This window comes from Camelus ferus, chromosome 11 (genome assembly GCF_009834535.1).
Source record: "Camelus ferus isolate YT-003-E chromosome 11, BCGSAC_Cfer_1.0, whole genome shotgun sequence".
Taxonomy (NCBI): Eukaryota; Metazoa; Chordata; class Mammalia; order Artiodactyla; family Camelidae; genus Camelus; species Camelus ferus.
In genome coordinates this window covers 35,583,219-35,598,506 of record NC_045706.1, presented here as the reverse complement: position 1 = coordinate 35,598,506, position 15,288 = coordinate 35,583,219, and the positions used below count along the sequence as shown (strand labels likewise).

Here is a 15,288-nt window from a genome sequence, read left to right as displayed (position 1 = left end):
ACATCTTCAATGAATAACATTAAATAAGAATCTCTTACCATAAACTTTAAAAAGCAGGATATTAAAATGTTTCAAAAACCTGTATGCTGTTAAGGTATTTATTTCCTTAATCGAAGAATTTCATACATCAGAATTCTTTCTCAAGTTAAAAAGTTCAAGATGTGCTTTAAAAAAAAAAAAGGTTTTAAGTAGTTAAAAACGTAACAAGGCAACAAAAAAGCCACAGAAGAAATGTTAATGAGATATTTCTAGAGATTAAGCAAATGCCAAGAACAAGATGTGTATTATAATTCTCGAAACCACAATGGGTGTTCTTCTCACATGGGACACATCTTCCCTTTCATGCTGGAAAGAAGCCTGTTTCCCATCTGCTCACACTTTGCAATGACCATCACCTCACAGACACTTGCACTTGGTCATGGTTATCTATTCCTCTCCTAAGGGTTGAGTAATGGGCTTATTACTACTTTCTCTGACCAAAGGAAAAAAAGGCAAAAAAGAAAAACATATTTGTCAAATTTGATTATAAGGAAATATGAATAAAAGTGTTAATATTTTAGAATTAATAAGACTTGCTAGACTAGTCTGTTATGTTCAGAATGGGTAACTATTGAACTTTTTAAATATCCCTATTTAAAGAGGCAAAAGTATTCAAAACCTGACTAATTACTACCAAATATACGCTTAAAATAGCAGTACTACATTGTTTTTGGCATTTGATACAACGGTCTAAAATTTGAAAGGAAAAACGACAAAAGAAATGAATATACTGGAAAATAAAATAAAAGAAATGGAAAGTTCTTTTGTTTCCCACCAGTTGTCTCTTTCAACTGAGCCACAGCCAGAGGGCACACAGTCCTCTTGGTGCACATATATGGACCAGAATCAGGGAGGCCCACATCTCCAGAGCAACCATGGGGGCCAGTGCGTGGTTCAGGTCCCTGATGGGCACTCCAGTAGATGCCACAGAGACAAGGCGTCATCAGCTTGTCTCCACACAGGTGCTGGCTCCACCTTTAACAAGGGCTCCGCTGATGATCTGGAACATCTCAATCAACTTCCTTGGAAACTGGCTTCCTCACCAGAAAAATGGTATCATTCTTATGAATCTGAGAAATGCTACTGAGGTATTTCCCCAGGCTGTTATTAACAGTAGCTAGGGTTTTGCCAAATTTCCCCTCAATGCCAATCTCTATGCCACTGAGTTCTTAAAATAACCTGCAGTGCAAGGCTAGGATCCTCATTTTACAGATGGAGAAACCGCAGTTCAGAAAGTTTAAGATGAAATATAAATACATTACATAAACCCCAAAGATTCAGGAAATAGCTTCAAATTGTGTAAGACATTCTAATTTTATTTTGAGACTACACTGCTGTGTACCAATAGGTGAGCCAACATCCGATTACATTTAAGTTGCGTTTCAAAATCTATTTAATGCAGATTTTTCGCTTAGTGTCTTATGTCATATTTCCTGTTGACCCAGAACTCTACAAAATAAGCATTTTTGGTAATAATTTAATAACTATGTGAGTTATTAAAATATTGCAAAAAAGCCTTCCAGATATTCAATAGTAAGTTGTCCATTTTTCATTGTTTGCATAGCCTGCGCCCAGTTAGATTTGCTTATGACCACTGCCCCTCATGGTTAGTCAGTTACTCTAAAATGCCATCCCCGTCTCAACATTCTCTCACCCGAACTTCCGCAGTGACCTTCTACCTACTCTCCCGAATTCCACTTGTGCCCCCCCTAAAATCCACTCTACACAGAGCAGCCTGAATCATCTTTTTTGAAACAGCTAAACGGAGTGTGTCCTTCAAAACCGTCCAGTAGTTGCCAAACATATTTTGAGTAAAATCCAAACCCTTTACCCAGCCCATGAGGCCCTAGATGACCTGGCCTGCCTCTCTCCAACCTCCCCTCCCACCACTCTCCATGGTTCCTAAACTGCAGCTTTGGTCCGATGCCCTTGGTGCTCTTGAGTGCATCACACTGAGGCCCTCCCGCCGGAGGCAGGATGCCTGTCCCAGCCACCCTGCCTGCCTGGACCCCTGGAACGCTGCCCAGCACTCAGGCCTCTGACAGACCACCTACTCTAAAGAAGGTTCCTGATGCTGTCTTCTGTTTTACTTTCTTCATAGCCTCCCCCTCCATTCCCACATTCTGTTGAAGCTAACTCCAAAGAGTTTCTTCTATCTATTTTCCTCTTTAATTCCTTGCTTCAACCCCTTGGATTCTCTGGGTTATGAAACCTACTCATCACCACCTACTGAAGTCCAAACTCCCCTCAGGAGCTCCTCTCAAGGTGACCCCAAGCTATCTTATCTATTTAATCTCACAGACAGGTACTCCACTGCTCTGAGCAGAAGGAGCCACTCACTGTTCCCTAAAACCCCAGTTTCTTGCTTTTGCCAGTAAATCTCTTTCCCTGGCCTCTCCCGTTATCCTGTCCACTATAATCCCCTCCATCCACCTCAAATACCACCTCTGTAGGAAGCCTTCCAGATGTTCCCAACTTAACAGAGCCCCTCATCCTCCAAACACTTCAGAACTTTGTTTCTATCTTACAGTATTTTTAATAGTGAGATTGGCATCACCACTCCCCACAGAGGCTCCCATTCCTTCTATTAGAGGAAGCTCTTAAACAAAGCTGTGCCAGGTGAGGTTACAGATCAGTGGTAGAGCACTGCTTAGCATGCACGAGGTCCTGGGTTCAATCCCCAGTACCTCCATTAAAGTAAATAAATAAATAAGTAAAACAAAACAAAACTCAGAAACCATTAAACAAAGCTGTGCCTTCTTACCATTTAGTCCCAGTGAGACTGATGATGGCACCTGTAATACGGGCAACACCACACGGTTCCCTGCTTTAGAGCTTCACTTCTTACTCCCTCCAACAGTCCTTTCCTGCTTCTTTCCATGAACGTTTGTCCATTATACTCTTTCACACGTCTGCCAGAATTAACCTCCCCTGATGCTCACCAGTCCTTCATTCTGCATCCTTTTTACACTTAAGATTTTAGTTGACAACACTTGCTTAGATGGTTGCATTCATCCAACGAGGACTAGGATTTCTGCCATCTTCCTCCCCGGCCTCCCCTGTCTCCTCATAGCCAGCCACGTATGGGCTTTCCACCCATCACACAAGTCTCAATGGCTCCAGAGGGTGGATCATGAAAACCCAGGGCTTAATTTGGTAATTTAAGAAAGAAAATCCCAAGGAAAGATTTGTAAAATGAGAAAAAAGGAAAGAATAAGTGCTGTAGAATAAGCAGAAAAGTAAAGACACATGCCTCCTGGGAGATCCATAACTCATTTACTATTTCCTGGGTGTCCATATGGGTGGATGGCACAGTGTGTGAATCAGGAGAATGAGGTCTATCCATGTACCCAGCCCAGAAGCGTGCCCGTTTGTGCATGGGGCCTTTTAAAAAGTCCAACTCAAAGAGATTTTGCACCTTTGGTATTAATTATTTTAACCACATTTCTGTTTAGCATATATTACCATCCCATTTTACAGAAAGAAGAATTAAGATGTAGAGTTTAAGTACCAGCTGGGGGTCACAGAGTCAGTCAATGAGAAAGCCACAACAAAACCCAGGTCTCCAGACTTGCAATTAGCTGCCCTTTTCACTAATGACAATGTCACGTTACAAGAAAAAAAAAAAAAAAAGGTAGTGGCTGATATTTTTTTCTAAGTCCCATGTGAAAGGTCTGTAATATAATACAAGAATTACCTAACGTCAGGAAATGATCCGTACTGGTTTAGGGAATTTGCAAAGAACAGATCATATTATAAAATTGTCTCCACTCTAGCCACCTTAAAAAAAAATTCCTGAGTTAAATATAGACTATAACATAAGGTAAAGAAAAAATGTTACCCTATTGGATAAGACAGTATCAGTATGATCTACTTGCAAAAGTTATGAAGAATTAAAGTCAAGTATCCTACAGAGACTGCTGCATACATACATACCAAACAAAAGTTACATTTCTTGTTAGTATTCTAGGCTATAAACAAAAATTGTATGTGTGCATATGTACATGTATGTGTATGTAATACACATACATATACGTATGTGTATACATAATGCAAATACCCATACGTATACCCCGATCTTCGTCATTCCTTCCCTTCATCAAAACCTACCCATGGTGAGTCACGTTCATAAGGGATTTTCAGCCACAGCTGGTGGATCTCAACAATTAGAGTTTGCTCTTGAGCTAATATGTTACCCTTAAAGGTAACACATTCATTTTAACCGGGGGCTGCTTTCTAAAATCATAATAAGCACATACAACACCAGCAGTGGCTAAGATTTACTGAATTCTAGGCACAGGAATCCATACAATACGATACTCGGTAAATGGCAGCTGCTGTTATTATTATTTACTTATTCTCATAACAAATACATATGTGCGAGGAGTTATTCCGGGAACTGGGAATACACTGGTGAACAGAACAGACCAAAAGCCTGCCTTGTGGTACTTTATAATCTAGTGGAGGAGGCAGACCATAAACCAGATAAATGAGTAAAATATAGAGCAGGTTAGGTAAGTGCTAACGCATAAAATTAAGTGAGTGTGTCGCTGGGGGATGGGAGGTGACAGTTTGGGGCTAAGGTGATCAGGGAAAGTGCTCCTGTGTATTGGGGGTTAAATGAGGGTATCTGGGGGAGAAGATTCCAAACAGAGGCTAGCATGTGTGGGGGTCTGCTGACTAGCAGGGCCGTCAGGGAGGAGAGGGCATGAGAGCTTGAGGTCCGGGGGACATCCTCGGTCACCGTAAGGACCTTTGACCTAACAGCTGCACGAGGTAGACGAAGAGTGACTTACACCAATGCACATTCTGTCTGCGGAGTTGACAAGTCACCTAAGGGAAGGAAGCACGGAAACAGACCGGCGGCAACAGACTGGGTTACCTGCAACAACCCAGGTAAGAGATGATGGTGGTTAGACCCAGGGCAGCAACAGAGGCGGCAAGAAGTGGTAGGATTATCAGACCAGACGTGAGGTGGATGCAAATATCAAAAACAAAACCAAGACCTTCGGCCTGAGAATGGGGATGGAAGTAGGACAGGCTTGGGAACCCGGAGGACACCAAGGACTCAGTTAAGTGCTTTATACACAGTATCTCACTCCATCCAACAACGACGTTGAGACAGACACTGTTTTATCATCCCCATTTTGTAGGTGAGGAAGCAATGCTACTACAAGTAGTTAAGCAATCTGACCAAATTCGCCTCAGTAGGTGGCTGTAGGGATAAGATGATCTTAAACTAGTTAAATTTACAGTATAACTCAATGTTTTTCTGCATCGACATGACACGAACAGGTTGGGGGGACTGATGCGGTGACTTCCGAATCAGTTCATAGATAGACATCCTTGATGGTTTTTTAAGAGGGAACGAGACGATCCCAGGACACACTGAAGTACAAGGCAAATATGATACTACTTAAAAATACACGTGAATGTAGATTCTACATACATGAGCACACAGAAAAGTATTAAAAGGAACGTGAAACCCGATGTTTGTATTATCATTTCAGGCAACATAAGTAACTTTTTGTTTATTTGTTTATCTTCTAATCTGCCTACAAGCAAGATACACTACTTAGTTTTCTTTGGTGTCATAAATAAAAATTAACCCATGAAAACTATAATTTATTGCACCTATGTTTTTTGTTTGTTTTAGTGGAGGTACTAGGGATTGAACCCAGGACCTCATGCATGCTAGGCATGGGCTCTACCACTGAGCTATCCCCATCCCCAACACCTATGTTTTGTCTGTTTTGTTCTCTCTCCCTTTTATCCTCTCAGTTAAAAAGCCTCTTATAATATTTATGTTAACTTAAAACCTAAATTACTGGAATGACTGAACTTAGAGAGCAATACAGGGTCCATCTAGCTTCCTTACAATTCCGAGGGCTTAGGGTAGTATTTAGGACAGAGCTCAGTACGTTTTCTACAAACTCTGGGGAGCAGCAAGGTGTGACAGCTCTTAGGTTTGGCAGGTCCTTCTGGGGCAAGTATGCACGTCTCCCAGATGGTATCCAACACACGAACCTTATTACCCAACCCAGAACTGATTTGCTTTCATTCGATGTGTCCTCTGCACATAGAATCTATGCCACTGTATCTGTTAAGAAAACACACTTCCAGAGGACAGTTGCCTATCATACCAGGACATTTCTAGGCTGTATTTACACCCAAAAGCCTCCAATCCCCAGAATATTCTGTGTGAGACCCCGGGCAAGTCAATAGCTTCTCTGAGTCTCAGTTATTATCACTGCTTAAGAGTTGGTGGGATCAAATGACAATGCACATAAAAAAAAATTCTTGTTACTCAAACAGCTGTTGTGCAATCTGCCATTAGAACAGGGTGATAATGATTTCTGACAACATGGATGAAAAGGAACAGAAGAAAACAGACTCTGAGTAAGCATGCAACAGACGCAGCTACCTGTGCAGAGGGAGAAGAAAGGAGGGGAAGCGACGATCCCTTAGCTCACATCTTGCTTTATGGCTGGAGAGGAATACGACAGCTTACCAGCCAATTAAATAAAGGCTGCAGTGACATGAGGGGATTGTTGTACTCATGCGTTTTATAATTGGATAGGGTTTAGACAGCCAACACACATTTTAAAAACCTGAGATGTTACTGTGAGAACAAAGAAAAATTCCCCAGGAGATAACCTCTATGTAGCTTTGTTGTGCTCACTGCTACATGCTTAGCATCCAACTTCAATAATCCTTGATAAATTACTACATGTAAATATGCCCTGAGTTTCCATCAGACTAGCCCTGTGGACCACAGTGTACAGTCAATATCACATAAAGCGAAACTTAAGAAAAGTTAAAGCCTTAAGAAAACGCTCTTCTGGAAGGAACTTGGAAAGTAAACTCTGTAAACTAGGAGCGTGGAGAGATCTACTTCATATCAAGGGCTCTCCATCAACAGCTTTTAAGAACTTTACTTAATCGTAACCATCAAAGATTTAAAAACAATTGAAAAAAATGTTGACAGTAACTGTGGCTTTCATAAACTACCTTGGGAATTGGAAAAGGAAAGAGCTAAGTAATTTGATTCAATCAACTTGTGAAAAGAAACACTGATGGAATTAAACTAGGGTAAAATGAAAGATAAGTGTTGGTGGAGAGTCTAGTCTGTTGAGTAAGACAAAAAGAAAACAAAACAAAAATCAAATTAGCGTTTAACAGCAGTAGTTGCCAATCAGCACAGGGTTTATGTCCTTGGAAATTAGATTCCATTCACAGGAGAGAGGTAAGTGCTGTGGATAAACTTCTTATGTTGGCAGACACCCTCCTAACAAGTAAGGCCTCCAAATCCAGGGCATTTATCAAAGGATAAAATACAAAGTAAGTCTTTTCCAAAGCGGTCTTTGAACATAAAAAACACACTGTGGCCAAACATCTGAAAATCACTGCAGTAAGTACTCTCAGAGTGTAATCCCAGCAGAGCCACCCTGGAAAACTGTATCTGATCCTTCCCCTGGGATCAACGAAGCCCTCTGAAATAGTTCTGAATAGAGACGTCAAGTCTCAAGCAGGATCTGCCATCACCATTTCCTCCCCTAGTTCCTTCCCTTCTGTCATGAGATCGGTTTTCAAAGAGTCTACTTGGTGACCATTCTACCACTCTCTCCATAACTACACAACTGTTTATGGCAGAATATTCGACCCATGGCCCAAGTGCCTAAACCACTAAGCTCTTCCAACTCCACCCCACAGCCCAACTATCCAATGGCTCCTTTTCTTCTTTCTTCAAATCTTTTCACCACCAATGGACCAATGTATCCTGCAATACTTAATTCATCTTTATCCCACCCACTCCCACCCCTCAACTGACTTGTGCGACTCCTTTTAGGCAAATATCTGATCCAAGAGCAGTCATGATAGAAAACAAATACCGGGATATACGCGTCACCTGACTTAGCTCTGAAATGAAACACATTCAAGCAAAGCTGCGAAAGCTCCCAAATTAGTGAATTCTGTCTCATTCTATCTCATAATTCATTCTTCATTAAGCCCCATATAAAATTCAGAGATTCACAGAGAGAACCCAAACCTGAGATAATGCAATAGAAGCCCGCCCTGTGGCTGTAAAAGATAAGGAGCTCTAAATGTAATCGAAGCCACGGCTTCTAGAAAGGGTTCATCCCTTCCCACCAGCCCAGCACAAAATGCATTCATTGGCCAAACGTAAAAGAGACATCGTCTCCTACCTGGACCACTTGTAATGGCGTCCTAACCCATGCCGTTTCCATTCTTGCTTCCCTCTTCTCTTTACTGCAGCCAGAGTGCTTCTTTTAAAATACACATCTGTTCACATCATTCTCCTCTAATGACTTATCAACACATTTGGAACAAAAGTCCTGACTCTTTTCCATGGCCCACAATGCAGTCCACACCTCCCTGACCCCATGTCACCAGTTTCTCCCAGCTCACTTGGCCACATGGGTCCATGGCTGTTCTCAGGTAAACCTCAGAGACTCGGCACTTGCTGTGGCTCCTGCCTGGGCTGCTCTTGCACCAAACACCTATATGGCATCCCCCTCATTTGATTCAGGATCTGCTCAACTGTCACCTCCTTAGACGCCTTTTCTAATCACTTGATCTAAAATACCATCCCCTCCCCACTCTCCCCAACACTTCCTACCCCTTTATACTGCTCTATTTTTCTCCATTTTCCTTTTCATTACCTGATATCATATACTCATTTGTTTACAGCCTGTTTCACCCTGAGTGGAATTTAATGTCCGTGAGAGCATCAGGGGCCTGGGCTCTGTGCAGCATCCCCAGGGCCTACCACGGGGCCTGGCACATAGATGGTTCTAAGAAAATTAAAGCTGAACCAATGAATGAATTTTAAGTGAGCCCTTTCTATGTTCCAGACTCTGTATCAGGCAGTGGGATGTAAAGATGAATAACAAATAGGATCTAGCATTTTCTCTTGGGGAACTTAAAGGTCTAGCAGTGAAAGATACACACACAATGAATAGAATGGAATGTGATATGGCCTTGAAGTGTTTGGGGGACACTGTGGGGTGGAGTAGCTAGAGATGAGGTAGGACAAACTGGGGCCTGATTGTGAAGGACCTTGGGCTTCGCGCTAAGGAACCGGGCCTCCATCTGAGCACCCGCTAGACATCACTAAGTAGGAATGGAAAGTGGTAATGAGTCTGAAATTAGAACTGACAGAACTTAGTGACTATTTGTATAAAAGGAACTCAGAAGTTCTAGGTTTCTAGGAAATGCCACAACCCACATCGGAGGAAGAAGAAGTTGAAAGAAAAAAATGGTAAATCCAGTTTTAGAAGAGCTGAGTTTGAGGTACCTATGATCACCATACTAAGTCCTAATGACTTCTCTGGTGGCTAGAAAATCCTTGGCTTGGAAATTCTGCAACCTTGCTCCCTGGCCTTCTTTTTGGCAGGTGTTTGCAGCGTCCTAACAGCACTGAGCCACACGTGTCACACACAGGTGCCACCGTGTGAGCCACAAGTCAGCCGTGCATGAAAATCTGTAAGTTTAACATGGTCTTTATCATGCTTTCTTAAAATGAGGGATACCTGTTTGTAGTGAAGTCTGACACAAATGCAGAGATTTCCCAGGAATTTTTCCTAGTCAGTGGCTTGAAAGTCCAATTCTAAATGGGGAGACAACATTATTTACAATTTAAAAAATCAAAACGTTCTCAAGGACAGGCATTATTGTTGCTTACCACCTCACAATGTCATGGAAAGCCCATGTGGACGTATATCTATATAAGCATATATACCCAGAGACAGGAGGGGGCAGAGGTCAAGAATGAAAGGAGGCAAAAAAATTTTAAGTACAAAAAACCCCCCAAACTTATGTTTAACAGTAAAAGGAAGATTGTATACAATGTAAGGATAAGACCAAACGTCACAAAGTCACAAATTCAGCATCAAGGTTTTCTAGCTGACAGGTCTGTTGTTGGGAGATGCTGCTCAAATTCCAGGGATCTCATTTCTCAGTAAGTCATCCTCTACAGTTTCAGCCTCTGATTCTTCTCTAAAAAGTAGAAGATAAAGAAGCAAGAAGGAATAGGCTGATCTTTTTAAAGGCTCCAAGACTCTTAAAATCAAAGTAAAATTAAAGATGCCCTTTTGGAAATTATTGGTCAAACCAGTTAGGAGTTGTGGACATACTCCTAAGTAGTAAACCTCTTGGTGGAGGTTGAGGAGAGCGGTCAAGTGTCAGAAGAGGCAAGTACAAGATGAGTGAGAGGTTATTGCTCTGCAACAGAATACTCCACAACCAGAAGGATCCATCTTTCCAACATGCTGAGTAATAAAACTGCTACACTGCCACAGCCAAGTAACTAGAAACAAGGGGTCTCTCTGACTTTACAAGACAGTTTAGTCTTCATAATGAGGGCCAGGGAAAGACAGCTCATCAATACCCACTGCTTGATGGGTCAACCTCTTCCACGTCTGGCGTGCCACACACACTGAAGAAAGGTCTCAAGGAGGGAGGTGGGAAGCCAGGGATCGGCCCCACTAGTGCAACAGGGATGGGGATGCTTAGGGTTACCATGGCGACAGTTGGGCTCTCTTGCCGACGTGGAAACCAGAGAAAGGACTTTAAAGAATCCTTAGCTGGACATACTTTGCATGAAAAATGTGCTGCAGCTAATAATATGATTGGCCCATTCAATAACGTGAGAATCAAATGAAACATAGTTGTACAGAACAATAGAAATGACCTAGACCGAGAGGCCTCTATTTTCTCTGTGAGGAAACACAAGGTTCCTGAGATATGGGGAGTCATCCACATCACCCAGCATGTTGGCGTGGGGCTGGGACCGGAGCACAGGCTGCCTGAGTCCCAGCCCTGGGTTCATTTTGCCCAAGGCGTGAATCTACTGATTCATGGTCGTAGAACAATTTAAATACACAAATGACCACAGTATTAACCATAAATACCAGTCAAACATGAAATTAAAAAGCTTAAGGGCAGAGAGATTTGAGGAGAATTCCCTTCTGAGAGAAATATACATAATAATAGACTTTAAAGAAATTATCCCTCTGGTAGGACACTTCTTAGAACATGAATAAAATTATTCAAAAATTATAGTTCTGTTGACAGGTTTGGACTGGTACATGTTATGTACAAGTACATAATATATTCTGGGGCAGTAAATTATTAGCTTGCATGGCAGAATTTTGACAAAAACCAGAAAACAAACTCATATAAACAAAACAACAAAAATCAGGAAATCCCCTGGAAATTTGAGTCGACCTTGCCTTTGTAAAGGAAAAATGTATGGGCATTTTTTTCGAATGCGTTTCTAGGGAAAAAAGCTTAAAAGTTAAAAGCAGAACTGAAGTTGGACAGCCAGAAGAATGTAATTAATAAATTCTGAGCATCTCATATTTCTAAGGCCTACTCTTATCTATTTAGCCTCTTAAACGGAAGCAAACAAAAAAAAAAAGTCTTCCACCAAATCAAATGCAGCTTGGATCATTGTTTCTATTTCAAATTTAGCTGAAACTCCAAGACTGCCAAACCAGTCCCCAAATGAAAACTGGCCACTTACACAACTGGCAAAGAGTCAAGAATTGCTTTTATTTCCGCCTGTAGGTATATAATTTATAAGGTTAAAAAAAAAAAAACACAGACCTTATGAAACATAGCAGGAAAAAACTCATTTCTGTTAGATAAAGTTCAGTATCAACTCAGTCTGTATTTTGTTTTCTTAAGACGATTTCCTTAATATTCAACCATACCATGCGTCACAAACTCAAGTCTACTAGATAGTAACTCTGTCCCTTGGCAAACCATTTCCAGCTCCCATGCATGGAAGCCATAAAGAGCTTTCACTAATGAGAAAATCAGACACCAGTGATGAGGGCAGTGTAGGTGGTTAGTTTGCTACAGACAATCCAAGCAAACGGCAGCAAGCTTGTCTGCACTGATTTTAGAGCCTGGGACATGAAAGCCATTTTGGATCGACCTGAAGCTAAAAGGAGGTGCCTATTTAAAATCCTGAGAAACTTGAATGGAATATTGCTTTAAGTGCCACACATTCTAAAAGGGGAAAGCCATGCAAATGCATCCACATTCCACCTACTTAAAGTCTTTCCCTGCGGGTATCAGCCTCCTAAAAGCCCAAGCCACTCTGGACTAGCTGTTCAGAATTCTAGGTGTAAAACATCTTTAAGTACATATTGTTAAGGTTCCAGATGTCTGACTCTGTGTGGGAAGAGCTATACAGCCATTCATGGTGCATACGCCAACTGTCATCAATTTATTTGATGGGTTAATAACACCGAGATTGGGTAGTTTTTCTGTATTTCAATAGCCTGGACTCTCTGAAGATATCTGAGGGTTTTCCTTCCTGTGAAGTGAAAACAGAAGACCCTTATCTCTAACAATCCTATTTATCATTCGGTAAGAATCTTGTACGAAACAGGCAACAGGCACAACATTTCCTTAAAGCTGTCAGAGCTTTAGTTGAGTCACTGAGGGGGTGGGGTGTGTGTGTGTGTGTGTGTGTGTGTGTGTGTGTGTTTTAGAAAAAGAGGAGATAGGATTCCTACTGCTTGAAAAATTTCTTTTCCAAATAATGAATATTAAATGTCTATAGTGCAAACTGTCCCCAGTCTTTGAATCTGAGAGTTTTTGTTGTACTTACTTGTATTTTAAGAGCAGCCACTGAATTAACCAGAGTCCTACAAGGATCATGCCATTAATTTCACAAATAGAAAAGGCCCACTGCACCCGGTTAAAATGGTCAAAAAACGTGTCCGGTAGTGGAGGCTGCACCTCCTTAGGAGGTACTCGTTCATGGACGACCGAGATCATCACTGTGGTGAGAACAAAGCAGGAAAGTGCATAAAGAAAGGCCAGGAAAGTCTTGCCCCACTCCATGGGGTACTGAGAGCGCTCTGGTTCTGGCATGGGGATCTTTATCATCTCCTTCCTATACCCATTTGGCATCCCGTTTGGTTTGACCTTGATGCTGAAGCTGCTGTTGGTGGTGGGGACGTCTGTGCCGATGCTGAGGTGCCCATTGGCATGGCCATTCTTGTGTGCTTCCATGTGATGCTCCATTTTCAGGGTCTCTATCATGTCCAAGAGCCTCTGCCCGCTGTCAGAAGAGACTCGGCACAGGGGGGGTTTTGTGAAATCCTCTTGGGTTAGGTTGATCAAGTCCCGGCCTGTGAAATGTTCCAGAGGCTCACAGTATTCTGGCATAGCATTCTCCAGCAGCCAGTCTGCCACCTTCTTGGGTGACCAATAAACCACTTCCTTCATTGTACTGGCAGACAACATGCAGCCCCCAGCTTGCTCCTGGCAGGTCAGCAGTCACCGTTCCTACAGGGCAGGAAACCGTCCCTCTGTGGCGCATTCATCCTGTCAGGCCTCATGACAGACTTGGGTGGCAAGATGGTCTGGGCAGTTTTTAAACACCTCATGTAGCTGTCCAAGGTTCTGGAGTGTCCGAGCACTAATTCACCTCATTTTTTGGACAAGGTTCTTCCTTCTGTGGAGGCAAGAAAGAAGGTCAAGATACTGGGACTTCCACATCAATGCCCTCAAAATGCAAAACCTCATCATGTATAAGGAAAATGGAAAACCCATTACTGGTAAAATCCATAGCTTTCCAACGTGTGCTACTTTAAGGGACCACTGAGTCCCTGGTTGCTGTTCCCTGGAAGAGCATTAAATTGGGCCTGAGATGGATCAAGTCAAAGGGCATCTGTTTTACAGCCTCTACCGTGGCGTATCTGCTAAGAAATAATTCAACAGTGCTCTGGATACTGTTCAGTACTGAACAGTAATTCTTTTTGTGCTCACATGCTTCCTAAGGTCATCTGAAAGAATATGGCAAATTTGCTTAATCTACCATTCTATCTGGTGAGGAAATGTTTTAAAATGTATATAACACACACAACTTAATAGATATCATTCAAAAGAATCATAGAAATGTTGAGCTTCAGGATCATCTGGACTAACAATTTTCTACCCTTTCACAAAAAATCAATGGGTCCCCTTTTCCAAATGTGCTTGGATCCCAAGTCTATAAAAGAATTAAACACGTAGATGCTCGGGTTGAAACAGAGGCAGTGAAGGGCCGGGGTCCTCCTGGCTCTGAAGACATTTTTACTCCCAGCCTCCAGAAGGTTTTGTGAAATACTACAGTTTCAGAATCAATGATCTGATCCAACTCCCTCACTTATAAACGAAGAAACTGATTTCCAGAAAGGTCAAGGGACCTGCCCGTGGTCAAGTGGTAGCTTGCGTGGAAAAGCTACAGGGTAAGCTTCAGAGTCCTGGCTTAGTGTATTTACTTATTAAAATACTTAACCAATGATGCGGCAATAACCAAAATGCACATCAGCAGGGGAGATTCAAAAGCAGGATTCAAAATTTTATAAATGTATAATATATATATGTAAATAAAAATATATGTATAAACAATGTGTATATTATGTATACATATATTTAACCACAACTATGTTTAATGAACCTAACATTGCATAAAATAACAGGAAAGAAATATATCACATATTAACTGAAGTTACACTTGATGATGGGCCTGGGAGCATTTTTCTACTTCTCTCCCACCTATTTTTCTTTAATAAGCATGTATTACTTTTGTAATAATCATTTAAAATTTAAAAACATAAGAAAAGTTAAAAAAAAAAAAAGATGACCTAGCTCTATGACAAAGCATCATGGTTAATGAAAGAAAGCCTCTGGCAAAAGACAGACCACAGTTTGACTCTCAGCATCTCCATGTATAAGCTGCTACTTGAACTTCAGTTTATTAATCTGTAAAATAATCAAATCTCTCCTTCACATGGTTGTTGCCAGTACTTTAGAACCATGTGTGAAAGTTGATGATACACAACCTAGCACTAAAAGGGGTCTGTTTTTCATTTCTGTTCCTGTTTTTTAAATAGCTGAGTTGTATTCCATTGTCTACACATACCACATCTTCTTTATCCATTCATCCATGGTTGGACACTTAGATCATTTCCATATTAAGGGTATTGCAAATAATGCTGCAGTGAACACAGGGGGTGAATATATCTTTTTGAATCAGCATTTTCATATTCTTCAGATAAATACTCAGAAGTGGAAAGGGTGGATCACACAGTAGTTCTCGTTTCAAGTTTTTGAGAACCTCTATACTCTTTCCAATAGTGGCTACACCAGTTTACATTCCTACCAACAGTGTACACTTGCCATTTGCGACAACAAGGATGGACCTAGAAGCATTATGCTAAG

General features: G+C 41.5%; 1 protein-coding gene across 12 annotated transcripts in view; it reads right to left on the bottom strand.

The window, feature by feature from the left end:
• Nucleotides 1-15,288, bottom strand: part of SGMS1 (sphingomyelin synthase 1) — a 264,767-nt gene that overhangs the window by 24,749 nt on the left and 224,730 nt on the right. For all 12 annotated transcript variants that reach the window (XM_032491393.1, XM_032491396.1, XM_032491391.1 and 9 more), the window contains one exon: nucleotides 12,686-13,537. In XM_032491393.1, coding sequence (XP_032347284.1) covers nucleotides 12,686-13,326 — 641 coding nt within the window. In that variant the 5' untranslated portion in view covers nucleotides 13,327-13,537. The remainder of the gene's footprint in view (nucleotides 1-12,685; nucleotides 13,538-15,288) is intronic.